Here is a 23,742-nt window from a genome sequence, read left to right as displayed (position 1 = left end):
ATTCACTCTTGATACCTCGTCAATGCCGTTGACTAACCCACCTCTCGCAGCAGTCTTGGGCAATTGCATCTGCTCCCCTCTGGACAGACATCCACAGCAATTGAACATTGATCTTTCGATACGACACTTTCGTCACACATCGTTAGCAAGCTAGCCTTGCCAACCCACTACCGCAACAATGGCCGTTCCCCAAGAAAAGGTGGCCGTTCACACCACGGTCGCCAGCATTGCTCTCCCCGAGAAGGCGGCGTACTCGAAGCTGTCCGACACTATCGCCACGACCCCGGGCACACTTACTCCTGTTGCTTCAACCCCCGAAAAGAGCCTGGAAATGCCCCGCGACAGCAACCTTTCTACCCCGCGGTCGTACCGCAACGAGAACCCCTTCGATACCGACATCGAGGCTATGATCACCACGACATCCTCCTCCGATCCGTATGCCATGAAGAGCATCTCAACTACAAAAGACTGCCCAACGATATGGCCGGGCAAGCAAGATTGGAAGGCCAAAGCGAAGGCCGCAAAGCGTGATAGGGGCTCCTGCGCCTGCATGGCTCGCATGAGCAAGAAGAATCGCATCATCATGAAGGTGGCCATTGGCCTCCTCGTTATTGGCGTCGGTGTTGGTGTCGGCTTTGGCGTCAGCAAGCCTTTGGGCGCACCCATCTGGGGCACCCCTGACGGGAACAAGTGAAGAAGACAAGTCTTTCAGCGACATTTACACTTCGACACTGGACTACAAAACGTCAATCTGTCCATTCAGCCGACTATCACACCGAACATAGCCGCATAGACGCTCTACTACCACCACACTCGAGCCGCTTTCCCTTCAGCTTGTATTATATACAACGAACCATTATTACTGTCGCCCGATGATCACCTTGGGCGGCTATTCCTCTACTGTCTCTTTTTACATCGAGCCTTATCATCAACAAAGGGAAGGGGCCACCATAATTACGATCAGGCGTTTTTTGGAGTTCAATGCATGGACATTCCATCAGCGAGCGAGCAGCGGCACTTTGCGATTCAGTATCCTACAGAAGGGGTCACGATAACCCAACGGGCTGTGAGAAGTCCGAGGGCATCGGCGCTACGAGACACGAAGCAATACACTTTGATGTCTACGTTTACGGAGAGACCAGGGCTTTTCCTACTTTTCGATTCTTCAAATGGGGAGAACAGCACCAGCACTTTTTGTACAAGGGTATTGGAGGCACGCTTACTGCGTCAAGGAGAGACGCATGCGGTTTCGCCATAGCTGCGGTTTGTGGTATAAAAGGATTATTGGAGTGGGATTATTATTGTTAGGCTTCTCTATTAGACGGCCTCTATACGCATTAGGGTATCAGGCGAGAGCAATCAAAGACTTCATCAGGGATCCCGCAGTCGAGAAGCGCTCTGGCTGACGGGTATCCTGCATTTTTCTGGTTACACATATTCTCATCTTCACTCTCTGCGTCTCCCGTCGTTACGAGTCTTCTTCCAACTGGTGGACATGGATCATCCCTTCTTTTTACGTGTTTTGGCCAAATTGATTGCCATGAAACGACGCACGTTTGTTGGGGTAGACCCTTCTTTCCTACAACCGAAAGACGAGCTGACAAGGACACACAGGCCGACCACCTCGACAATCACGTTCATGCTTGGAAGGGCCATCGCCGAATAGTACAGGCTGCAAAGCGTGCCGGATCCCGATCCGATCCAGCAAAGTTCAAAGAGGTACTCCTCGTTTATCCTGGTACCTAGACGTACAGTATCCTTACACTCGCACAATCTCTCGCACCACATGCAGATTTCAGAAAAAGGAAAGAAGAGAAAGTCAAAGAAAGTTCCGCGGGTTTTACCCATCTCAAATCCAAGATGTCGGCTAGGATGCGATGGTGTAGTAAGCGAACGAAAGGGAACTAGAGCGATGGCTCAAACGTGTTAGAAGAGTTGTGTGCAAGAGAGAGCGAAGGGGGGAGAGAGAGGAAAACAGGTGATGGATGGGGGAAGGGACGGGGATATCACCTTGTCATGAGTTGTGGCTGAAGAAGCAGAAAGGTGCAAACAGTGCGGAAGAAAAGGTTCAAGAGAGTTTGGAACTGAACCGTCCGTCCATCCCACTTGTCGATCTCCCTTCCATGGCAAACTGAAAAGGATGGACTTCCATCTTTGGCATGGTATTCGGGTCCGCGGGGCGCCAAGCGAGTACGGGGCTTTTTGTGTACGAACGATAGCGGTGGGATTTTCTTCAGATGAGATGGGAATGGTGGTGTTGTTGGTGGGATGGATCTTGGATTCGGGAGGGGAAGTGTGTTCGTTGTGGATGGGCATCGCCATTCATCGTGGGTTGGTTTCTTCTCCATCTCCTCTTGCAAACACCTCGGCCGCCCACTCTATTGCCGTCCCTTTTTCCCTTTCCATCTGTCTCCCTCCCACGTCTTCCGGAAAAGTATCAGTTGGATCTTGTGACTGTACCGTTTCGCTCTCGTTCACCTGACAGCCAGACGGAATCGATGGGACAGGGGGGGATTTGCGTCGCGGGCAGATACTTCTTCTCTATCCCACCTGGCCGCAGCCGGAGCAGACGCGGGGCCACTCTGTAACCGATCTGCGATGGGCCTTGTTCTTGTTCTTGTGCGCCGGGTCTCGGGTGTCCGGTGCCGCGGAGGTGGACTGGGATGCCTCGACGACGGCGGGGTTGTGGCTTTGGTGAGAGTGCCGAGGGCAGTAAGACGAAGACGCAGACGCGGAGGTGGATGATTCAGCGACGACGCTGACGATGGGAGATGCACCGCCACTGGATGAGGCTACAGCTTTGCCTTTGCCTTTGCCTTTTCCTTTGCAGGTGCATTTGGGTTTGGCCTTGGCGGTGATGTTGTCGGTCTTGGCTCCGGGCGATCTGGGTTGGGCTTTCGCCTTGCCTTTGCCCTTCGCCTTTGACTTGGTTTTGGTTGTGGGCTCGTCGGTAACAGCGTTAAGGTCTACAGCAGCAGCAGCAGCACCGGAAGATGAAGAAGAGGCCTCGCTGTTCTAGGGCTTGGCGTTCTTATTTCCCGTCTTGATGTTGCTGCTGCTCTGGCCCTCTTCCTCGTCAGAATCGAAGACGAGAGCTGAACGCCACTTGACGGTGCCGAAGCGGGTTGGGGAGCGGGATTCTCCCTCCGTCGGGGAGCCCGGCTCGGATCCGATGCTGGAGACGGTGTTTGTTGTTCGGCGGCGGGCGTCGCCGGTGACGGTGACGGTAGAGGATCGCGCGCTGGAGAGCGGGGAGACGCCGTCTGAGTTTGTGGCGGAGGCTCGAAATGCTGCGGTATGGGCTCGGCGGGATAGGGCTGCGGCGCCGGCGGCTGCTGCTGCTGCTGCTGTTGGAGTTGCTGAGGTGGATGCGCTTGAAGATGGCTGCTGCTGATGGGCGTAATTGTGCGCTGGGGTCGGAGAGGCGCCGTAGTAGGAGGGGATGTGGCCTGCTGCCCAAGTGCCTGTGCCGCTGCTGCCTGCGGTGGTGGTGCTCTTTGGAGTACTGGTGCCAGTAGAGGAAGAGATGTCTTTGAAGCGGCCGGAGGAGGGGATGTCGGTTGGGGGACGGAGGGGCTTCTGTGTGGTTATGGAGTCTGCGTCCGAGTGGTTTTCGTCGTTGTCAGAGCCGTTGTTGGTGTCTCCTTCGTCTGACGTGTCTGTCTGGTTCTCGCTAGAGCCGGAGCTCTGGCCCTCACGGGGATGGTCGTCTTCTTGGCCCCAGTGGCGACGGCGGCCTGTTCTTCCGTAGATCTGGGAAGGGTGTGGGTTAGTATCTCGTCCTGGACCGTGTTCGCGTTCGGGTTCGATGATTCGAGTCGTGGGCTCTGCGAATCGGGGGCGTCTCAGAGCAGTGGCGATGTCGCCATCGTCGGATTCCGTTTCGGTGATTACAGGTAGACCGCCGGGAGTTCGAGGGGGTGAGGTTCTCGGGGGAGCGGTTCGAGGGGGGGTAGGTCTCGGGGGAGAGGCGTCCGGGCTCGGAGGGGAGGAGTAGGAGGAAGAGGAGGAGGTATCGTCGGCGGGGTCGGGCTTGGTGTTGGTGGGGGTTTTGCTGCGACGACGGATGAGGCCTGGGTTCAGAAAGGATGGATACGCCATGACCTCGGACCAGAGGTGTCGTCGGCCCCAGGAAGGGGGGTTCTCGTAGAGGGTTATGGGGGGAATCTGGGTTCCGTCACTTGGGTGCCACGCTGCCCATCGACGCTTCTTGCGACGGGGGTGTTGTCCGAGGATGAGGATGCCTGGGGACGTGCTGCCGCTGGTTTCTGGATCTGAAGTTGAAGCAGCAGCAGAAGCAGCAGCAGCAGCATCGCCAGGACCAACATCACCACCATCTCGGGCACCGGGGGGAAGGGTGATGTGAGAAGAAGACGGGTTGGTTTTGCTTGTACTTACCTCGTTGGGGACCTCGTTCTTATCGAGCTCGCGCCAGGGGAACCAGAACTTGTGAAAGGTTTGCATCTCGATATCGGGGTTCTTCTTCATGTTTTTGATGGCGCGGCGGCGCTCCTGGTAGCAGGTGAAGACGAAGAAGATGAGAACGATAACGGGAACGCAGGGGACGACGATGAAGGTCCAGGTGAGGTTTCCGTAGACTGGGTCCTTGAGCTTTGGTGCGTCTGGTGCTGCGGTGGCCGAGGGGACCTGGGTGATGTAGACGGAGACGGTCGTCACGGTTCGGGGGATGAGGTTTGCGACTGTCGTGATGAGGGTTGTTGGGGTTGCTGTTGGCGGCTGTGTGAACGCTGCTAGGATGGGCTTGAAGGTTACGGTTGGTGAGGGGAGGGAGTGAAGTGGTGAGGGCGCCATTTTGGAGGATGCCCGCAATAGGGACTTAAGGTATGTTTGAAAGGGGCACTAGGATTTTTGTAGATGCCTATGACGCCGTCCTGTTCGCTTGGGTATAGTGATATACGGCCAGCAGCAGGTATCGTGAGCAATGAGTATCGTTGTGTTGTGTCGAGTCAAGTCGAATAACTGCACTGGTATCGTGCGTATAGCTGTAGGCTGCAAAATGCTGGACAAACAACAAGAAGCAACCTAGCAGAAATGCCAAAACGATATTGCAAAATGAGCTCCGTCTAGATGCTGGTGAGTCGTTACTGTTTTCGAATTGGAGGGGGGACGTGAGTGGTGAGAAGGAGATATTACCTACTGGGCACGATCGCACGTGATATTTGTGATGTTTTTGTTTGGGAGAAGAGTGAGGGCGGTAAAAAATATGAATGGGATCTCTTTTTACCGCTCACAATGGAAGTGATTTTTTAATTGTTGTGGTAGTCGTCGGATGATGAATCGATGCGAAATACTGGTTTGGGTGAGGTGTGCTGAGGGAAAAGGGGGGAAGGAATGCAGCCTCCTTCTTGAGCGATGTTCTTCTCCCCCGACCTTGCCGGATTTTATTTTGCGTCGTCTTGGTGTCTGGTTTGTACAGAAAAGTCGGGAGATGGGGTGAGTGAGGAAAAGTTCACCTCTGCTGAAGGAAAAGTGTGGATGTATGTGGGAGGTCAAAGTAAACAATGGCTTTGTGTGGGAGGTGAGTGTTTGTGAAGAGGGGAGGTGCAGGAGAGCAGCCCTACTTGGTCGAGGCCAAGGTCGAGGATCAAGATGGGGCAGACAGTCTGTTGACTGAAAGGCGTGTGATCAAAGGACGTGTGGGATTTATTTTTGGCCAACAGGGGAGATTGAGTGCCTTGTGATGGTGAACAGGTCAATACCTCACTGACCGAGGGACATCTTCTCGCGTCGTGTTTGCCAAAGAGAAAAGAGTGGAAGAGTCCGCTGAAGAAGCGTAAAGAACAGGAACAGTCTGGGTGAGTGGAGAATCGCCGGGGGTAAATGAGATGTCAAAGGATGACTGCACAGGTGATTTTGCTTCCTTTGTGGGTGGTGGTGTTTCCCTTGGCCTGGGGGGGACGCTGTTCTGTGGACAGCAGATGCTTTGTTGTGATGGGATGATATATATGTGAGAGATGACCTCGACCGGATGGAATACTCGGACGAGGAGATACATCAACTGCCATTCGGACGAATATACTATCAGAAACCACCTAAGCACGAAATCGGGAAGTTCAAGACACATCGCGCCGGCGCTGGGAATTCGATGCCAGGTGCTATTGCATTTCGGACTTCATATTTGGTATTATGCACACCTCTCCCCGAGTAGTATCGTTGATGATGGATCTGACTAGTCGCATTTCAGAAAGATACGTCTTGAATGAATATACAACCATATTACACAAACGAGCTCGGAAATCTCACGAACGGCCGTGCTGGCGCTGGGAAGACATTGCCGCAAGGTGATATTGTACCTCAGACTTGCCATTACCTACAACAAGTTAGTATCGTCCGCGCCTCTCATCATGTAGCATCGTTGATTTCGAACCTGACTCGCTTCAGCTTTGACATATCCATCATCTACCTGAGGACGACTGTTCAAAGATGTCCACCCCCGATCCCACCACTTCCACCACTTCGATCGCTCCCGTCATTCCCACCGCGCCGGTCACCGACCCACTCCAGCCTGGAGAAAATGACTTCAACCCGCTCCGATCATATCCAGAAACATGCATAGATTTATGGAAGATTTTGTCTTTGACTGTTTTCAGTGTCACGATGATCATCGGTATATTGTTTGCATCGCAGGCTCTTTGGCACAGACGTGAGAGGCACAATGTGAAGCTCCAAAGGATGAGAAAGCAGACGGCTTGAGTTTTTCCTTGGCCTTCTATCTTACAAACTTTCTGAGTGCATTGGGAAGCATGGTTATGAGAGACTTCCACTAATCTGATTCTGATTATCGGTTTTATCTAAGCTCTCAGCGCGAATAATCATATTGATACTCTGATAACTTCCATAGCACCTTGCTTGAGGTTCTGCCAGTGTATATCCCTCCCTAGCTGGTCGTCTTCACTATTGCCAAATCAACTATTAACTTTCTTGAACCCCGTGTGCAGACAAGCGGATATCGGGAAAGTGTTGACTCTGGTAATGAGCACGAAGCAACTTGGATGAAATAAACAGTCACTAGCAGCTATGATATCGCTAATGACTGGTCAACTGGTCAAGATATAGAGGTATGAGAGGCATATGAGTCTCTGTGATCCTATGCTGGTTCTTTGATGCCGCTATATGCCCCTGAATCTCCGGGTGCTCTCGTCGAGTTGAGGACAGATAGCCCTGCGTTAGATACTTGGATCAAAGTCGGCCCAAATCAGAAGCTCAAATTTTACCGATACTATGTGTTTGCAAAATGGTGCTCTACAAGACCATTTCCACGTGTTCAATCCCTGACCGAAGTGTCGGTGTGGGAGCTCGCGGACCTTGAACCTGGAAATGCGCAACACCGGGCTCCGAACTTGCTGGCAATCGAGACATCAAGTTGCAACGGTGCACATAGTACAGTGGCACGAGACATCAACGTGGTTTCTTTCAAGCTTCCTCAGCTGTGATTCGAGGAAGGCGGTGACGACATCCCGGTCACTCTTGGGTGGCCATGATCGCGCGGTCGTTCCCCTTCAACTTACGCAGGGAGGAGCAACAAAGACTCGATCTTTCCAACGAGTGGTACAATCATAGAGGACGGAATAGATCGGTGTAACCTCGCAACGACGCAGAATCGGTCCGGCGAGAGGAAACCGAAACCTCGTGTACCTGCCGCTTGTGCGTCATGAAAGGTGCTTCTCCCCTCAAGCCCTCTGTCGTGGATCAACATCAAAAACGTCGCTGCTCGAAATCTTGAGCTGTTCCTGCCATCCTCCTGTTTTTGGAAAGGATGATCCTGCCGCTAATGTCGTGCAGAGCAAACGGTCGCCTGACTTGATTGGGTATGTGTGACGTGAGGGACGACTTCCACCAAGATTGGGAAGGTTCCAAGGACAGGGATATGGAGGTTGAGGAGTACGATGCAACTTCCGCAGATGACCTTGGCGCTGGCGACGGGAAGGAGAGATCGGAGACTTCATCCTCTTCCAGGGTAGATACGGCAGTTGCTGTCGGCAAGCTTCCCATCGAAGAAGGTAACTTCCTCCTTTCGTGGAAGCTCCAAGCTGTTAGCAGTCCAAGGACCAGAGTGTCTGTCTTCTCCCATATAAACCTCCCCAAACCGACTCCCACCCTCTCTTCCATCTCTTCTTTATCCTTCGTCTGCCAACGACACCACAGCATCCCTCTACTTTTTTGGACCAACACACATTCTGCCAGCATTCCTTTCAAGTCACTTCTTCCACTCAGAAATACGCCACTCGGCAACATCAAAAGCCAGGCGACCGAGATGTTTTCTCTCTCTATTGTCACTCTGACACTAGCTGCCCTTGGCATTGCCAGCCCCATTGACGTCAAGCCTCGTCACCACGAGGAAGTCAAACCTCGGCATCATGAAGAGATTCAACCCAGGTCTCACAATGTCCCAAGCTTCGAGACACTGAAACGTGAAACAACCACCAACGTGGGCTCTGCCATCTCCAAGATGATTCCCGGCGTTGGAAATGATTGGGGATGCAATCATGTAAGCTTCTTTTCCCTCCTGTCTGCTCGTTCCATCTCTTCTGGATCATGCTTCCTGTCACATCTCCACGCATGTACCTGTATCTACTGCTGCATAATCAGCGATAAAGCGACAAGAACACACATCGTACCGATGTCACAGAGCTGACAGAGAACTAGATCACTGCCCCAAACCCCCTTGACTGCCCAGCCCTTTTCGCAAAGATACAATCCGGGCAAAAGGATGGAGTCACCGTATCGACCGACAAAACTTGCTTCACCCAGACTCATGGTACATGCAAGGCCACCGTCTGCTCAGCTGGTGGAGTTGACAATGTGGACTATTCGTTGACAACTGCACGGATGATGAACCCGATTCAAACAACGTGCATTGTCAATGGGAAAAGTGGCTACTGGTGGAACGAGAACCACACAGTCTACGTCTCGGTCACGCGTGGCAACTAGGATCGTCGCGACCTTCGCTTGAGACAGTTTGAAGAGGATCCAAGTGATGAGGTCCCCGAGGAGGAGGAGCCGCAGGATGAAGATCCCGAGGACGAAGAAGACTCTGATGATGACGAAGAATCTGACGATGATGAGGACTCTGACGATGACGAGGACTCTGACGATAACGAGGACTCTGATGAGGATGATGAGGATGATGAAGAAGATGGTGACGATGACGAAGACGAGGTTGAGGACAACGAAGGTGACAGAGATGATGAGGGCCCTGAAGACGAGGAAATCCCCGAGAATAGCGAGCCTGTCGAAGAGGAGCCTACTGAGGGAGAATTTGTTCGGAGACGGAGACGAGTCTGTTGAAGACAAGGCTTTTGATGATTTGATGGGCTCGAGATGGTAGTTCTTCCGATGCATGGTCGAAGTGCCTGGCACTCAGTCGCCAAAGCTACCTAGACACCTGTAGCATGAATTAACTATAAAAATTAGAGCATCGCATCAAGAAGACGATCATGGTGTTATTTTGAGAGGGCTTCTTGCCTCGCCATCTGTCCCTTGCAAGTGAGATCATCACAAATGAAAACCAATGCCATTTGGAACCAACATGAATGGTCATAGAGAGGGTCATTTTGGGTTTTTGGTAGTCAAGTATTGGCGAAGTCGTTGATGGATGTACAGTGACGCAGGGCCAGGTGGATCCTTTCGCAGACAGCTGCCGCAGTGCATGGTGACCCCTGCTCGGGATCTGCCGAATGGTGGGGAGCTTGAGATCCATCATCAACATCAACATCAACATTGATCCAACACCCAACACCACGAAAACGACCTGCAATCTACCTTACGAAACCTAAAGCCACCACTATACTCAACCTTGGTCCTTGGCGCCGCGAAAATACAAGCTGAGGATACCAATCAAACACGCAGTCATGGGTCTGGTACGTCTCTCTCCCCCCTTACACACGCATCACCCACCGCAAAGTGCTGACTACCTGCGTTCCCGGACAGAACAAGGACGCCAGCCACACGTACGTGCACATGCACCGCGCGCGCGACGCCGATCTCTTTGAGGATTTCTGCAAGGAGAAGCTGCCGGATGACGAGGTCTACGTGCCGCCGCAGCACCAGCCGATCAACCCGGAGGACGAGGACGACGTGGTGCCGGACCAGCACGCGGCGTTTGGGATTACCAAGGCGACGCAGCGGTCGCGGGAGGCGGCGTGGAAGGATTTGGGGCTGTCTGGGTTGATGAATCGGGGGCCGCCGCCTGCGGGTGGGTGGGAGAGGGGGCAGGCCGGGGCTGGGGGGAGTGCTGCGGGTGGGAGTGGCGGTGGGAAGAGGTTGCCGCGGTAGAGGGATGGAGATTGCAAGGAGAGACATTTTCTGGGACGAGGTGACGGGAGGCGTTATGGGATACCCGGGTATTGATTTTGGGGACGCAGGGCGTGTCTAGGCCAGCATCGTGAATCGTGGGTTTTTCTTGGGGTGCCAGGCAGCTTCAACCCATGGCAAGAGACAACAACTGCTAATTGCAATGGAGTTTATGGATCGAAAAATCTATGACCTTATCGACAGTGGAATGATACCATCAATGTCTTTTTGGGCTTCATGACTGTCTTGTCATTGAGCCTTCCTACAATCCCACCTCGAATTTCAAAGGCCCACGAGCAAGTATTCACAAGGCACCAGAAAAGTAATTCCATCGCCCAAACGCCGCCCATGCTCTTCCTGTACACGCCGTGAATCAAGATACTCCATCACCTCCTCGACGACTCCCCTCATCCCAAGGAGCTCGGCTCAGCTCTTCCCAAGGTAGCCCTCCCTCTCCAACACCTCAGGCCTAAACTTTACCAAAAACACCGTCTTGCCAGGCCACATCTCGTGCTCGTCCTTTGCTGCGATGTTATGCGCGCTCACCCTCGCGGGGAAACCCGCTCCATCACAAATCCCCTCGACGATGCCCGCGACGTAGGCGGCGCAGTTGAGCTGGGACATTTCGCGCGGCACGGAGATGTAGGCGTTGACGAGGGGCTCGTTGTCGATGATCATGTACTCGTCTGGCTTGGCCGGGTCGGCTGATTTCTCGAGGCGGTCGGCTTGTCGGCCAAAGAGGTGCTGCCAGCAGGACTGTTTGATGAAGTGAAGGAGGGTGATGATTGTGAGGGGCCGGGTCTGGGTGCGCGGGGGTTCGCGGAAGAGGAGGAGGTCGAGGAGTTTGAGACCTATTGAGTGGCCTTGGACGTTGAGTCTGGAAGCGTCAAAGTTAGTGGATGCCAGGGCAAGGTGAGAGAGAGAGAAGGGCAGGAGAGGAACGAGGGAGCTTTACCGTTGTTCGAGCTCGGAAATGTCCTTTACGTTGCGCTGGGCGTACGAGACCATCTCGCTAAAAAGGTAGGCGAAGCTGGACTGGCTCAGCTCGGCCGTCTTTGTGCGGTTCAGGGGCCGGTGGTAGATTGTCTTGCCGTTGGAGGGGTATCGCAGGCCGGGCGTCTCCTTGCCTGGGATGCTCTTCGTCGTCGGCAGGTTCGCCATTGTCGCGTGTGTGGTGATGTATGCCTAGAGCCCTAGTGTGCTATTCAGTGTTTGCGCTGCGAAAGGAGGTGGTTTATATGGTTGTTATAAAAATGATCAGAGCTGTTTCACGGCTTGAGAGTCGGTGTGTGGCAGCAGCTTGGTGTTTGCGCTTGCGCCGAGAAAGGGTGACGTTTGGGGATGGGAAGGCTACAGGGTTGGCGGGAGCTGTGGGTTTGGAGTTTGGGTTGCGCCATTGGTGTGCAGCCTTATCGGCGATAACGATAAGAGCTCGCGCAGGGACAACCACCTCGCGGGAGCTTCAACTGTCATATCCCGAACGAAACGAAGAAGAAACGGAAGGGAAAAACAAATATGTGAGAAGATCTACATAAGGAGGCACAATTGTAATCGTACCGTCCGTCTCAATGCCTCTGTGAAGCACCCAAAAGTCTACCTTTTGCCCCTCTATCCTGCTATTAGTTTGAGCGCCTTTTGCTCCGTCTATGAAGGTGTAATGATTCAAATCAACCTCTAAGCTTCCCGCTCAACATTTACCAAGTCAAAAATCTAGGCAGTGGGCTTGACCTCAGCAGGTGTCTCGGCCGCAGCCGGAACCGGAGCAGCTTCAGCAGCAGCAGCCGGAGCAGCAGCTTCCGCGCCGATGCCCTTCTCGACAGCACCGCCGAGGTAGTCTTCCGACTCGCCGATTTGTTTTCCGCCGGCGACCCAGCGGGCCGTCCGGGCTTCGTGCTTCTCCTTGCACATGCCGTTGAGAGCGGGCCAGTAGACGGAGTGGTCGTACTCGAACTCGAGCTTGCCATCGCTGAATTCGGTCCACAGCTGCTCCTCGGGCACGTACTGGCGCATGTCCTCGTTGAACTTGAGCTTGTCCCGGGTCATGGGGTCGATGAAGGGGGTGATGAGCTTGAAGAAGCCGTTGACCATCCAGGGGACTGTCATGAAGTGTTAGCATGGCCGTGGCTTGAACTAGCTGAGATGAAGTTAAATGAAACAGCGTATACATACCATTGATGATGAGGGCCTTGCCCAGACGCTCGGGGTAATGCGTCTGGAGAATGTGCAGTACCTCACGAGCCAGTCCGAGGCCGGGCGCCGTGTTGCCGCGGCTCTTTGACGTCTTGAAGTTGATGAGAAGAGCAATCTTCTCCTGGCCGGCGGGCATGATGTCGATGACACGCTCGAGCATGAAGACGAGGTGCTGGACCTGGCGCGGGCTCGGGTCGGTGTTTTGGCGTCCCGGGTTCAGGTAGTGGCAGGGGCGGCGCTCCTTATCGAAGCCGAGAATGATTTGCTTGCCCGTCTCGTTCTCGGGCGAGATGTGGTCGGCGGTGAGGGCCTCGACGCCGTACTCGCGGCGCCAGGCCAGTGTCTCGAGGAGACGCTTCTCGGCGTCCTTGGGAGACCATTTGGTGGCGCGGAGGTAGCGGAGGAGGCACTCGCGCGTAAGCCACTGGCGCTCCGAGTCCGTTAAGGGCCCCGACTTGGCGACGTGGGCGGCGGTGGTGCACTTGACTTCCGTCCAGGCGCGGGCTTGGGAGAGGAGGCCGTCGTATTTGGCCTGTTGGTCTGCGGTGAGGGCCGGGACGGCCGGGGTGGAGGATGCCGGGAGCGGGAGGGCGATGGGCGTCTTGAGCGGGCCGGATGCGGTGGCCTTTTCTTGCAGACCGGCGGCGGCGGCGGTGGAGGCCGGTGTTTGATCGGCGACGGAGGCCATGGCAGGCGTGACTGGCTGGTGGGTGGTGACTGGTGGACCGTGGAACGTTTTTTCCCTTTCCTTCGGAGGAGAACAGATCCGGTTGAAGGTAGGTTGGATTTTTTTGACTTTTGCCCTTGCAATACGGATGAGATCGTGGCCGTAAGGGGTATGGTGAGGTGGGATGAGATGTGCGCGGGGGTGGAGGGGTGTGTGCGTTCGTTCGTCCGCGTCTGTGGTCTACCTTAGCAGAGATGGAAAAGATAACCAATGTCTGCTTTTCGAAGTTGTGTGCTTGTGTCTCGGACCTTGGAAGGGATGTTGGGGAAAATCTCGATGAGTTTGTTTCCCTCGCGCAGAAAGCCACACCGCTAGAATTGCAATCACGACCACGATGAGCTTACGCGGTATTGATTGACGGTGAGATTGGAGTTTGGAGAGGAAAGGAGATGAGCCCATGCCGGGAAGCTCAGTTCCGGCCGTTAGTGTCCGCCCCAAGAGACCCAAAAGGGGACCCAAAAGGCGCGCTTTCTTCGGGACTATGTAAGGTAGGTACTCCATAGGCCCGCCATTGATCAGCCGGGTTGCGCGCATAAGTTGAGTTTATTCTGTTTATCTGAGGGATATTGGGGATGTGTCTGGGTCTGTAGTTCTCTATGCGGCCCAGGGTATCACGAACTATTCCAAGATTCACATACTATCAAGACCTGCGGTCGGCGGGTTACATTAAACACCGTTGAGATGGATGGTCAACTTGCTGCGCTTTTTCCGAGGTGGCAGGGTGATGGCGGGCCTTGTCGCGCGCAGTCTGCAGCGCTGCTCGGTAAAACCCGCGCTAGGCCGGATCAAGTGGGTCCCGGTTCCAACGTTCTGAGAGGACCCTGATGCCTCCCCATAACGGAAAGTGCCTTACCTAATGATATACGTACTGCTCGGTTCGGGAACGGAGGCAGTTCTCTCCTTTGCTACCAGTACGTATTCTTTAGCTGCAATGACGCCGGCGGCGATGTGAAACTCGGATCTTCACTCAACCTTCAAGACAACCCGCACACGCCGCCGTCGCAGTCGTCCCCTTCTAACAACGGACCAGAGCCCTTCCTGTCTCCGCCGAGTCATGGGTGCCACTTTTGCGCTGTCAACCAACTTCGAACCTTTTGCAAATCAAGGAATGCCAGTGAACCGGCGTGTCAGTGGCCACCATCAAGTGTCACTTTTAGATGCTTCGTACGGATCCTCTCACTTCATCTGATCTAGAAACTCCCAGTGGCATTTGGAGAACGACGAACCCACCAAAGCACCACTACAATGTACAGAGACAATAATCCATACGCCATCGCCGATGATGGCTGAAGATGAGGCTTTCCCAGAACGGGACCGCTGGCTAACTGCGTGGAACGAATCGAACGATCAATAACTTCTACCGTTTCCAGGCTAACGATCATCCGCTGCATATGTCGCGTGGTCAACATTAGGCTGCCCCAACGTCGAGACGGCGCTCCAATCAACTCCATTCCTCCCTCGGCCGGTCCCTCGGCCTTCCGTGTCCGCGGCTGATCACGCTGGTCTTCCTGGGGACGTTGGAGACTTTGGAGCCATTCCCAGCTGCCCGGAACTCCAGCCATCCGAGCTGTGGCTGCAGCCGAGCGCCTGGCTTCTCTCCCTCCCGAACTCCCAAGGGCCGGCGCTGGCCCTGTCACCGTGTCACGCTCTCTCAGAAGCAGCACTTTGTGTGTGCGCTCTCCACCCCATCCGTCCACCTTTTCATCACTCGGTTCTTCGTTTCCGAGCCATGGTCCATCCCTCGAGAATCCTTCTCGTCCAATCCAAACACACACACACCCAAAACCATGGATACGTCGCTTGCTGGCTCGACTAAACCATGAACACATCTCATCCGTGCGGGGATGCGCCATCGTCCCAGATGTCTCTTAGGTTGGATGCAGCTCCCTCCCGCCCACACCGTCGTCTATCCAATATCACACTTTCTGCAACCCGCTTCTGCTCTTATCCCAGCGGCTGGCCCCATTCCAGGCAAACCTAGACATCTCGGGAGAGCCCTGCCTGTTCAAACTTCTCACTCCGGCTTCTGGACGGATCGTCGTCACATCAGCACGCCCCCACGAACTCCGCCCAGTGCCGCCGGGAACTCGAATGTCCATCACTGATCGTCGCGGCTCCCGGTCTTGGAAAAGGGCTGCGTGGTATCCGCACCGGTAAACCTTCAAAAGAAGAAAACCTCCGGATCGACCGCCAGGATCAGAGCTCAAAAAGCCACTGATGTTTCACTGGCATTTCTCCTTCCTTTTTGCAGCTCTACACCCTCGGAGCTCTTAAAAGATGGTCACCATCCTCCCTTCCCTCTGGCCTTGCCCAGATCTGAAGAAGATCTCTCTTCCTTCACGCGATAATCTATCTTCTTGGCTCAACATGCCGCTCTCCAACTACCTCGTTCAGGCGTCCATCGCGGTCTTGTTGGTCATCTTTGGGATCCAGATGCAGACAACTGCCGCCCAGGCTACTCCGCTCACTTGCACCAATGTCGACCAGCCGAACCCCATCTTCAGTCAGTACCCGAATAACGCCACGGGTCTCTTGAACGTCACCATGGTCATCATCCCGATCCCCATGACGACTGCGCGCCAAATCATTCCGCAGCAGTATGGCATTCTCGAGGGCGCATACAGGGCTCTCATGCCAAACTTCCCAGCCGACATGTATCCCGTTGTCGTCCAGGCTGGTCACGATCACGATATTCGTTTTCAGGACTTTGGAATTCCCGACTTTAGTGTAAGTCCTGCTTGCAGCACGTTTCCACCTGGAGAAACTTTACTAACATCGGAAAACAGAAATCTGGCTTTGAGTTCCCCTTTCTGGACCTCCTAGGCGACGGCAAATCATCGTTCCGATGGGCTCCCGAGCAACTGATTTCGGCCTCCAACCCCGCTGCCGTCACCGGCTCCCAAGCGTATGGCACCGAAGTCCACGCCGCCACCTTTACCCCCGAATGCAATGCATACTCGGCTACCGCTGGAGGCGGCACTTCATTCAACGGTACCGCCGGTGACAAGTACATGTCCCTCGAGATGAAGAAGTCATCATGCGGTGGCAAGGCCCCGCCTTACACGCTGTACACGCTGGCCATGTTCGATACCATCATCAACCAGCCCATCTTCGCCAACGGCTCGACCTGCGATCAGCAGATCCGCCTCTTCAACACCTCCGTCACCACCGGAGCCTTTGAGCCTGTTCCCGTACGCGGGACGCTCAAGTCGAATCTTGGACCGTTCCAAACTGATGCTTCCTTCTCCGACGTGGCTGGCTTTCAGGCCGCTACGCCCTTTATCGAAAATAACTATCTTCCTTGCGAAATGTTTAGAGGATATAACCCTGTTAAGACTACTTGATACCCCCTTTCTCCATTGTGGAGGGAGAACTTTTTTTTTTTTTTTTTTTTACAACTTAATTCCTATTTACCCCCTTTTTTCGGCAGTGGTTTGTGGTTTTTGGCCTTTGGCCTCGGCTGGAGCCGATGGGAGGAGACTTTTACGATCTGAATGACGGCATGACGTACATAGTATCGGATGGATGTGAGAAGAAGACTAATAGAGTCTCTTACCCTTTGTGTCAATATACATAGCGTGAGCCGCATGGCGCCACGATATCTGAACACCTTGTTTTCCTGAGATTTGTTGATGTAGACGGATGAAAGATGTAATTGGTTTGGAACCCCCCTTCTCAGCGTTGCAAAACCGAAACCGAGATCATTGCTCTCCAGCGAGACGAATGGGGTAGGTAGCAGCCAGCGTCTCTGGATGCGATTGCATCCGGCGTTGAGCGTTGTATTTCTGCCACCCTCCGCTTTTCGGTATCACCTCCGAATTACGGCTGCGCTGAGAGTTTTTGTTGCCGATGGAGGGAGAATGTTGACTGTTTTCGGCTTGCAGCTATTAAAGACACGCCCGGCAGATGCTTCCCCAATTGCCTGTCACGGACGCTTCCGTACGTATCCACTTTTCTCCCGCCTCCGTCCCCGGGTGAGATTCTCCACTTTCAGGAGAGTCGTGGCAGGATCAAGGCTGAGGCGTCCCGCACTAGCTATATGGCTGATATGGAAGTCATAAATGATGGCGACAATCTATTAGTAGCCAGGCCAAATGAGGAAGAAACAAAAGTAGATCTTGGGGTTGTCCAGCCTGCAAGTAAGTAACGAGACGGGCAGCGATGTTTATTGCAGCGCGGGAAGTCTGGTGAGAAATTTGACATTGTCGCCGGATTTGCTCTGGAGTCGAACTCAAGACGTGTATTATGGTTGACGCGAAGAACTTGATAAAGCGATCTGGGGCAGAAGGGCGTTGTGGCACGTAGATTCTCCGAAATGTGAATGATCGGCCTTCTCCGCGATAGCAGAACTCACCAGAAAGCGCGGAGACCGGACAGTGAGGATGGGGGTTATATCTGCTTTTGATTCACTTGTAAGGACGGGGAGTGAAGTAGGTAGACACTGCACAATGTTGTTCTCGTTGCAGATATTCGTGCCGTTTGGCATCAAAACTCACAGTAATGACTTGTTTTCTTCGACTTTGACTCTTTGCGATGGGTTAAGAATGCAGTGCAGACCGCGTTGCAGACTTGTGGGTTGCATAGTACAGCCCATAGCCTGGTTTGGCCCTCTACGAATTCTCGCTGCCTACATTTGACTCTTTTTTGGAGAGTGTGTCACGCCTTTAAACTGTCTTGAGCCTCTTAAGATGGGTCAAAATCGCAGTGCAATTCGAATTATTGCAATGCCTGCATGAGCTACATGTAATAAGTCACAATCGCAGTAAGTGCCAAAAGGGGAGACAAGATTCGCGCGGAATATTGACCTTGCGTTGAATGGCAAGGCTACGTAGGCTCACTTGGGATGGGTTAGAATCGCAGTGAAGATTTGCTTCCCAAGTGTGGGTCCTTGGCGGACTCGAGATGCGAAATGCAGCAAGGAAGTTGAAGAACCAGCTTCAAAGGCATTCAATCTAGGCCTTAGTATATCCCTCTGACTGAGCTGTTTTGATTTTCTGGAGCTATCGAATGCCGGTGCGCGAATCTAAAGGGACATGGCTAAGCAGAGCGTCGCTTCGGCTTGCGTCTCGACATGATGTGCGGCTTGGCAACAAGCTTGATCATACTCGGTGTAGATCACCTCCGGGAAGCACTACGAATTTACAACATCACAAAATTAAATATGCTAAACCAAATCTCACATAAGCAGCTGTCACTTAAACCATTGCTTTCTTAAACATGAGATAGGTTCATGCAACAATGAGGTATCGGGGCGGGAAGACGGAAAGTAGACGCAGAAGAAGAGGCTATTTGAAGCGGCTGAGAGAATCCATTAATGAATTGGGTTTACATTGCATCACCCACCACAGAGAATGCAATACAGCAGCAGAAAGCGAAGCAACTTTCGTCCTACCTACAAGCAAAGAAGAAGGCCAGAGAACCAAGGGGAGGGATAAGACGGCAACTAGAGACGAAGGATCGACGAATGGCGCGCCTCAGAATGTGACTTTGGACGGAATTCAAAACACGACTGGAAACACTGCAGGGCCTCCGTCCGGGGAGGGGGACTCGAATAATGTGTGAACTACGGGGGCCGCCTGGCGGCTTTAGGATCGCTGAAACAGGCGTTGTCCTGCTTAGTCACACGCTATTCTCACTATTACTGACTCTGTTGTGCTGAAAAAGATGCACTAACAATTAACAATTAGGACTGGAAAGAGAGTCTGGGGCTTGACGGCTTGTTGGGGGGAACATCGACGACCCCTGTCCTGAAACTTCAGCCTCAGACTCTGGTGATATCTGGACATGAGACGACGGGGAACCGAAAACAGGACGGCGTAACGAACCGAGGGCGGTTATTGTAGGCGAGGATGAAGGAGAAACAGGGGAAATGGATGGGGGCAAGATTGAACAAAAGAACGATATGGCCCGTATGGAAGAGCCTTCGCACCTCTTTTTGGTTTTTGCCTCCTCTTCTTACGTCTTCTTCTCTCCTTGGCGCTGGCGCATTGTCTCTAGCATCCAGTGCTTTTTTGCAGGAACTTCAGTCTTTCTAATTCGATTCGATAATTCTCTCTTTCATTGACTTGCTTGCCGCCGGTTGATCCGCTTTGTCTATTTCACTACACATAAAAAAGACACTCATTCGAGAAAACAAAGACAACTCGCCCAAGATGGACATGTCGGACGCAAAGTACGCCAACATCAAGTTCGAGGACCACGATGACCGGAGCAGCACCGAGGTCGAGGAGTCGCTCCTCGGCACCGACGACAAGGCGTGCCGCCGCTGCATGGCCAAGGACTACCACGACCAGCCGGCGAGGAGGAAGAACAGGTGCCTGGCGATGCTCAACTCGTCGCGGTGGTTTGTCGATACGATACTGCTGGTTGTGATCCTGGGCCTGCTGGTGAGGGAGCAGATGCAGAAGCCGCCGGTGAATACGTGGGACTTTGGTGGGGACTTGACTGGTGTTAGCGGGCATTGTGAGTTCATTTCTTTTCGTCGCGAAGATAGTGAGACGACGAGAATGAGGAAATCCGGGTTGCTGACTTGATGAATGTGTAGTCTCCCAGCAGATCAAGACGTTCACGCCGGATTACGAGGGCAAGTACGCGCCCAACGACACGTCAAAATTCTTCACGGATGAGACGTTGAACAACTGGAACGAGTTGATGCCTTGTAAGTAACTCAGTCTTTACACCAGTAAGAGGGTTGCAATTCGCTGACACGAACACAACAGATGGCATGGGCTTCCAGTGGGTGAATGACACGCACAAGTACCACGACCTGCCGACCCCCATCGTCTGGCCCGAGAAGACCGTCTTCACCACCTCCATCACCCACCAGCTGCACTGCTTGGTACGCTCTCTCATTTAGACCTACCCTCTTCGTGTAAATGTTTACTAACATTCCATCCAGTTCGCTGTCGTCCAGACTTACTCTGGTATCAAGTCCGGCCACGAGATTCCCGACGACCATCACTGGCACATGATTCACTGCTTCTCCTACCTAAGACAGACCATCATGTGCAGCGCCGACATGGCTCTTGAGGGTCTCGAGACGACCTTCCCGGATCACAATGGTGGTTCCGACGGTTGGGACTCGAAGCATGGTAAGTCACCGCACATCATAATTGAGATCAAGCAGAGCAGTCGAAAGCTAACAATATGCTCCAGTGTGCAAGGATTACAACCAGGTCAAGAACTACTTGGAGAGCGTCAGGGCGTACGACGACAGAGAGATCTTTTAAAAAGCAGAACAATTAGCACCAGCATCATAGGCATTTCATTTCAAAAACCTACACATTTTTCACTCAAGCTGGATTCTATCAAGCATACCAAAATATGAAGTGAAGTTTCTCATATGCCCATTCACAGACTCTCGCACTGAACTAGGTAGCCTCCTCATATTCGACACGATGAACGGCTCTCCCTAAAACCTCCTTCACAGCTGGCTCTAGATCGGGGAGCTTGCTCCAAGGCTGCCGCATAAACTGCGAAACATGGGATTCCTCCAGCACCTCAGCCGGCGTCATCAGTTCCCACTCCGGCAGCTCAACCTCGGGTAGCGGCACACAGATACCGCATCCACCGGACCCCCAGCGACAATAGCAGTCATTCCCATCCACGCGGCCGGGGTCGCCGTACCCTTCCCACACCTCCCGGTCCATCATCCGGCCCGTCCAGACCTGCCGCTCAAACTCGCGACTGGAACGCCAGACCTGCGCCCACTTCACGTCGTCCATGCGGAAGACGTTGTTGATCTTGGTCGAAAAGAATGACATCTGCCAGTGTAGGTCATTCCAGACTTTGGCTGGGAGGCGGTCGTCGTCCCACTTCCACTTCCACCAGCCGCCTTGTGACTCCGGGTGTGAGGGCAACCGCCATCCGACGCAGTCGTTCTCGATGAACTCGTACGTATTGGACACGCAGGCCATGGAGGCGGCGCGGACGGACATCTCGGGAAGTAGACGGGGGTGCGGTCCCAGGACCGGGTTGCCGTCTCTGTCGTACACGACGTTGGGGTTACTGCACCAGGCACGCATCTCGCCGGACAGAAACGACGGACACCTCGAGGCCCTGACGCGGGCGACGGCCCAGTACGCCGACTTGAGGAAGCGGGCCTGCGTGTGCGACTCCATAGCCAAGAACTCCCCCATGAACGATAAAGGCAGGCTGCACATGACGGTCAAGAACCGTGACATTGCATGCATGGGCTGCGCTTCTGCCGCAGGCTTCCGCTTCGAGGGATCCTCCCTCTCACGCTTGTTCCGCGGTGCGAAGCGGATGCGTTCAGAACGATATATCGTGGCATGCCACGCGTCGAACCCGGCGCGCGCGAGGGGCGCGGGGAGACACTCATCCATCTGCCTACCCAGGTCAGCGCGGTCATCGAGAAGCTGCGCACGGAGGGTAAAGAAGTCGTTTGAGTGCGGGATGTCCCACGCGGGGAGGAATGGTTGGCGAAGGTCGTAGGGGTTCCATTCCCACTGGAGGCCGACGGCGTCGCCGTTCCAGACGGTCTCTTGGTGCCTCTTCCTACACGCCGCTTCGGCGCGGCGGACCTCATCCGTCTCGAGGTACTGTTCGATGGTATCGCTAAAGGCTCGGAGGAGATCGCTCACGGGGATGGCGTACTCATTCAGCGTGGCTTTGAAGGCGCAAACGACCTCGACGAACTCGTCCTTGCTGTCCCAGCGCTTGAAGATTTCCTCGGCGCGCGCGAGACGGGCTTCGTAGGTTTCGCCCGCGGGGCCGCGGACCACGCCTTCCACCATCGTATCGTTGCGTGATTGCCATTCTGCGCCGCGGGGGTAAAAGGGCTGTTGGTAGTACGCTCGCCGGATGAACTCGAGCCGGAAGAAGGCGCGCTGGAGCTTTGCGCGGTTCGTCTTGGTCATCAGGACGCCCTCCGATACGGGCCCTCGTTCCTCGTCGTGGGCCGTGTGCCGTTCAAAGGCGTAGATCAGGTTGTTGGGGTTTTCGGTGCCGTCATCCCTGCACAGGGCGGAGAATTTGGGCTTGAGCGTCGTGATGTCGGGGCCCCATCGCTCGTCGGGGAGTTCGTCGGGGCGGCGGTCCTGCCAGCTTTCTTCCCACTCTTCAAAGGAGGCGTAGACCTTTTGAGCCTGTGAGACCCTGTCTAGGAGCTGGTCCATGGTCTTGACGAGCTGGCAGAGGCCGGTTAGGTCCCATTGTCCGCGTTGTGTACACGGAGACTTACTCATTTGGGGGCTGGCGCTTGCGAATGCTCGAAGATAATAGGAGATGGTCAGTCTGGCCCTGCCAGAGATAGATCCTACAACACCTTCCGGGGGCGGAGGCCAGTCCGCCACGGTGCCGTTGGCGTAGTCTTCGTCAAAGGCGCTTCTGGCCGTCTTGCCCGGATGTTTCAGGCGGCGATCGACGCAGCAGATGGCATCGGACCAGGCTTCTGGGGCGATGTGTTTCCGAAGAATCTGTACCATGTTGTCTTTGAAGACCTTGCGGAGTGTAGGGTTCTCTTCGCAGAGGTCCTCGACGTCTTGTATAGACTTTTGCGCTAGCAGCTCTTCGAGCAGGACTTCGACATTTGTCGGAGGGAGTGGCGGTAGCGGCCGAGGGAATTGCGGCAGAGTGTCCCAGAGGGGGATCGCGTGGTTAGAGACGGCGTTCCTGAACGGTCCGAATAAGATGTCTGCTGGCCTTTGGAAGAAGGAGTGTCTTTGGACCTGGAGCTCACTGGGTGTTTCCTCCGCAGGACGGCCTTCCTCGATATGATGATCGTAATTGATAGGCTGGTCCTCCTCGGCGGAATGATGTTCGTCGATGGAGTGGTTCTCACTGGATGACTGATCTTCACTGCCGGCGTACTCACTAAAGGAGTTGTGCTCGTCATGAGAGTGATCTTCGCTTGAGCTATCCATGATGATTCTTTTACAGTTCAGTGTCTACTTTTTGATTCTGATAGGTATTGCTACAGAGTAAGACACGTTGGATTCGATGTTGACTGAAGATATAGCCGGTAACCTGAATGGATGCCAATACAAGGCATTGTCGACACCGATTCCTGTCCTTGTATTGTTTGTTTGCGTGTCTTTGTCTGGAAAGTCCTCAGTGGTCAAAGAGAGATTATTCTATTGCACCCATGCCTCAGAAAGAAGAATGATGCCCAAGTGGCCGCGCGGACCAAGTGTTTTGTTGGCATGCTGTTGGTATAAGACGTGCAACGCATCACTGTCAGAACAATGCCTTGTTCAATCAGCATGAAACTTGAGTCTTGTCGGGACTCAACCTCTAGCTCTGTCTGGGATCATTGCTCATGATGAAAAGACTCTTTCTCACAAAGGCAGTCGAGCATGGTGACGCTCAGCCTTTGTCTGGTCTAGGTATGGCCCGAAACTTGCCCAAAGAAGGCTCATTTCGTGACCCTCGGGGATGAGACGTCACTTAGACGGAACGATAAAAGTCCTTCATCTTGATGTTTTTAGCCCCATTGACTACAAAGTATGAGACATATCGTTGCTAGAAGGAATGATCCCCTGTAATCAAAA

At 53.8% G+C, this 23,742-nt stretch overlaps 12 protein-coding genes across 12 annotated transcripts; 8 read left to right on the top strand and 4 right to left on the bottom strand.

Annotated features, from left to right (window-relative positions):
- Nucleotides 1-178: 178 nt before the first annotated feature.
- On the top strand, nucleotides 179-694 carry CCOS01_00517 (uncharacterized protein; the record flags this gene model as incomplete). Its single annotated transcript, XM_060448714.1, has 1 exon — nucleotides 179-694. One exon carries the CDS (start codon nucleotides 179-181, stop codon nucleotides 692-694), a length of 516 nt encoding a protein of 171 aa, XP_060320152.1.
- Nucleotides 695-2,541: 1,847 nt separating this feature from the next.
- CCOS01_00516 (uncharacterized protein) lies at nucleotides 2,542-4,812 on the bottom strand (the record flags this gene model as incomplete). Its single annotated transcript, XM_060448713.1, has 2 exons — nucleotides 2,542-3,015; nucleotides 3,091-4,812. 2 exons carry the CDS (start codon nucleotides 4,810-4,812, stop codon nucleotides 2,542-2,544), a joined length of 2,196 nt encoding a protein of 731 aa, XP_060320151.1.
- A 3,019-nt stretch (nucleotides 4,813-7,831) lies between these two features.
- Nucleotides 7,832-9,309, top strand: CCOS01_00515 (uncharacterized protein; the record flags this gene model as incomplete). The annotated part of the gene is made up of 2 exons (XM_060448712.1): nucleotides 7,832-8,053; nucleotides 8,980-9,309. 2 exons carry the CDS (start codon nucleotides 7,832-7,834, stop codon nucleotides 9,307-9,309), a joined length of 552 nt encoding a protein of 183 aa, XP_060320150.1.
- A 563-nt stretch (nucleotides 9,310-9,872) lies between these two features.
- On the top strand, nucleotides 9,873-10,296 carry CCOS01_00514 (Apc13 domain-containing protein; the record flags this gene model as incomplete). The annotated part of the gene is made up of 2 exons (XM_060448711.1): nucleotides 9,873-9,881; nucleotides 9,952-10,296. 2 exons carry the CDS (start codon nucleotides 9,873-9,875, stop codon nucleotides 10,294-10,296), a joined length of 354 nt encoding a protein of 117 aa, XP_060320149.1.
- A 444-nt stretch (nucleotides 10,297-10,740) lies between these two features.
- On the bottom strand, nucleotides 10,741-11,475 carry CCOS01_00513 (transporter particle component; the record flags this gene model as incomplete). Its single annotated transcript, XM_060448710.1, has 2 exons — nucleotides 10,741-11,191; nucleotides 11,270-11,475. 2 exons carry the CDS (start codon nucleotides 11,473-11,475, stop codon nucleotides 10,741-10,743), a joined length of 657 nt encoding a protein of 218 aa, XP_060320148.1.
- Nucleotides 11,476-12,024: 549 nt separating this feature from the next.
- On the bottom strand, nucleotides 12,025-13,192 carry CCOS01_00512 (CRAL/TRIO domain-containing protein; the record flags this gene model as incomplete). The annotated part of the gene is made up of 2 exons (XM_060448709.1): nucleotides 12,025-12,410; nucleotides 12,484-13,192. The coding sequence occupies 2 exons, from the start codon at nucleotides 13,190-13,192 to the stop codon at nucleotides 12,025-12,027; spliced, it is 1,095 nt and encodes a 364-aa protein (XP_060320147.1).
- A 763-nt stretch (nucleotides 13,193-13,955) lies between these two features.
- CCOS01_00511 (uncharacterized protein) lies at nucleotides 13,956-14,183 on the top strand (the record flags this gene model as incomplete). The annotated part of the gene is made up of 2 exons (XM_060448708.1): nucleotides 13,956-14,020; nucleotides 14,108-14,183. 2 exons carry the CDS (start codon nucleotides 13,956-13,958, stop codon nucleotides 14,181-14,183), a joined length of 141 nt encoding a protein of 46 aa, XP_060320146.1.
- Nucleotides 14,184-15,508: 1,325 nt separating this feature from the next.
- CCOS01_00510 (uncharacterized protein) lies at nucleotides 15,509-16,575 on the top strand (the record flags this gene model as incomplete). The annotated part of the gene is made up of 2 exons (XM_060448707.1): nucleotides 15,509-15,958; nucleotides 16,018-16,575. 2 exons carry the CDS (start codon nucleotides 15,509-15,511, stop codon nucleotides 16,573-16,575), a joined length of 1,008 nt encoding a protein of 335 aa, XP_060320145.1.
- Nucleotides 16,576-18,545: 1,970 nt separating this feature from the next.
- On the top strand, nucleotides 18,546-18,716 carry CCOS01_00509 (uncharacterized protein; the record flags this gene model as incomplete). Its single annotated transcript, XM_060448706.1, has 1 exon — nucleotides 18,546-18,716. One exon carries the CDS (start codon nucleotides 18,546-18,548, stop codon nucleotides 18,714-18,716), a length of 171 nt encoding a protein of 56 aa, XP_060320144.1.
- A 667-nt stretch (nucleotides 18,717-19,383) lies between these two features.
- Nucleotides 19,384-20,460, top strand: CCOS01_00508 (uncharacterized protein; the record flags this gene model as incomplete). The annotated part of the gene is made up of 5 exons (XM_060448705.1): nucleotides 19,384-19,693; nucleotides 19,776-19,889; nucleotides 19,951-20,069; nucleotides 20,130-20,322; nucleotides 20,387-20,460. The coding sequence occupies 5 exons, from the start codon at nucleotides 19,384-19,386 to the stop codon at nucleotides 20,458-20,460; spliced, it is 810 nt and encodes a 269-aa protein (XP_060320143.1).
- Nucleotides 20,461-20,601: 141 nt separating this feature from the next.
- Nucleotides 20,602-23,115, bottom strand: CCOS01_00507 (uncharacterized protein; the record flags this gene model as incomplete). Its single annotated transcript, XM_060448704.1, has 1 exon — nucleotides 20,602-23,115. The coding sequence occupies one exon, from the start codon at nucleotides 23,113-23,115 to the stop codon at nucleotides 20,602-20,604; it is 2,514 nt and encodes an 837-aa protein (XP_060320142.1).
- Nucleotides 23,116-23,226: 111 nt separating this feature from the next.
- Nucleotides 23,227-23,409, top strand: CCOS01_00506 (uncharacterized protein; the record flags this gene model as incomplete). The annotated part of the gene is made up of 1 exon (XM_060448703.1): nucleotides 23,227-23,409. The coding sequence occupies one exon, from the start codon at nucleotides 23,227-23,229 to the stop codon at nucleotides 23,407-23,409; it is 183 nt and encodes a 60-aa protein (XP_060320141.1).
- Between the last annotated feature and the right edge of the window lie 333 nt (nucleotides 23,410-23,742).

This window comes from Colletotrichum costaricense, assembly GCF_030867565.1.
Source record: "Colletotrichum costaricense strain IMI 309622 chromosome Unknown Scaffold_1.1, whole genome shotgun sequence".
Classification (NCBI taxonomy): domain Eukaryota; kingdom Fungi; phylum Ascomycota; class Sordariomycetes; order Glomerellales; family Glomerellaceae; genus Colletotrichum; species Colletotrichum costaricense.
The sequence above is the reverse complement of the archived record's forward strand: the minus strand, read 5'-3'. Positions and strand labels throughout refer to the sequence as shown.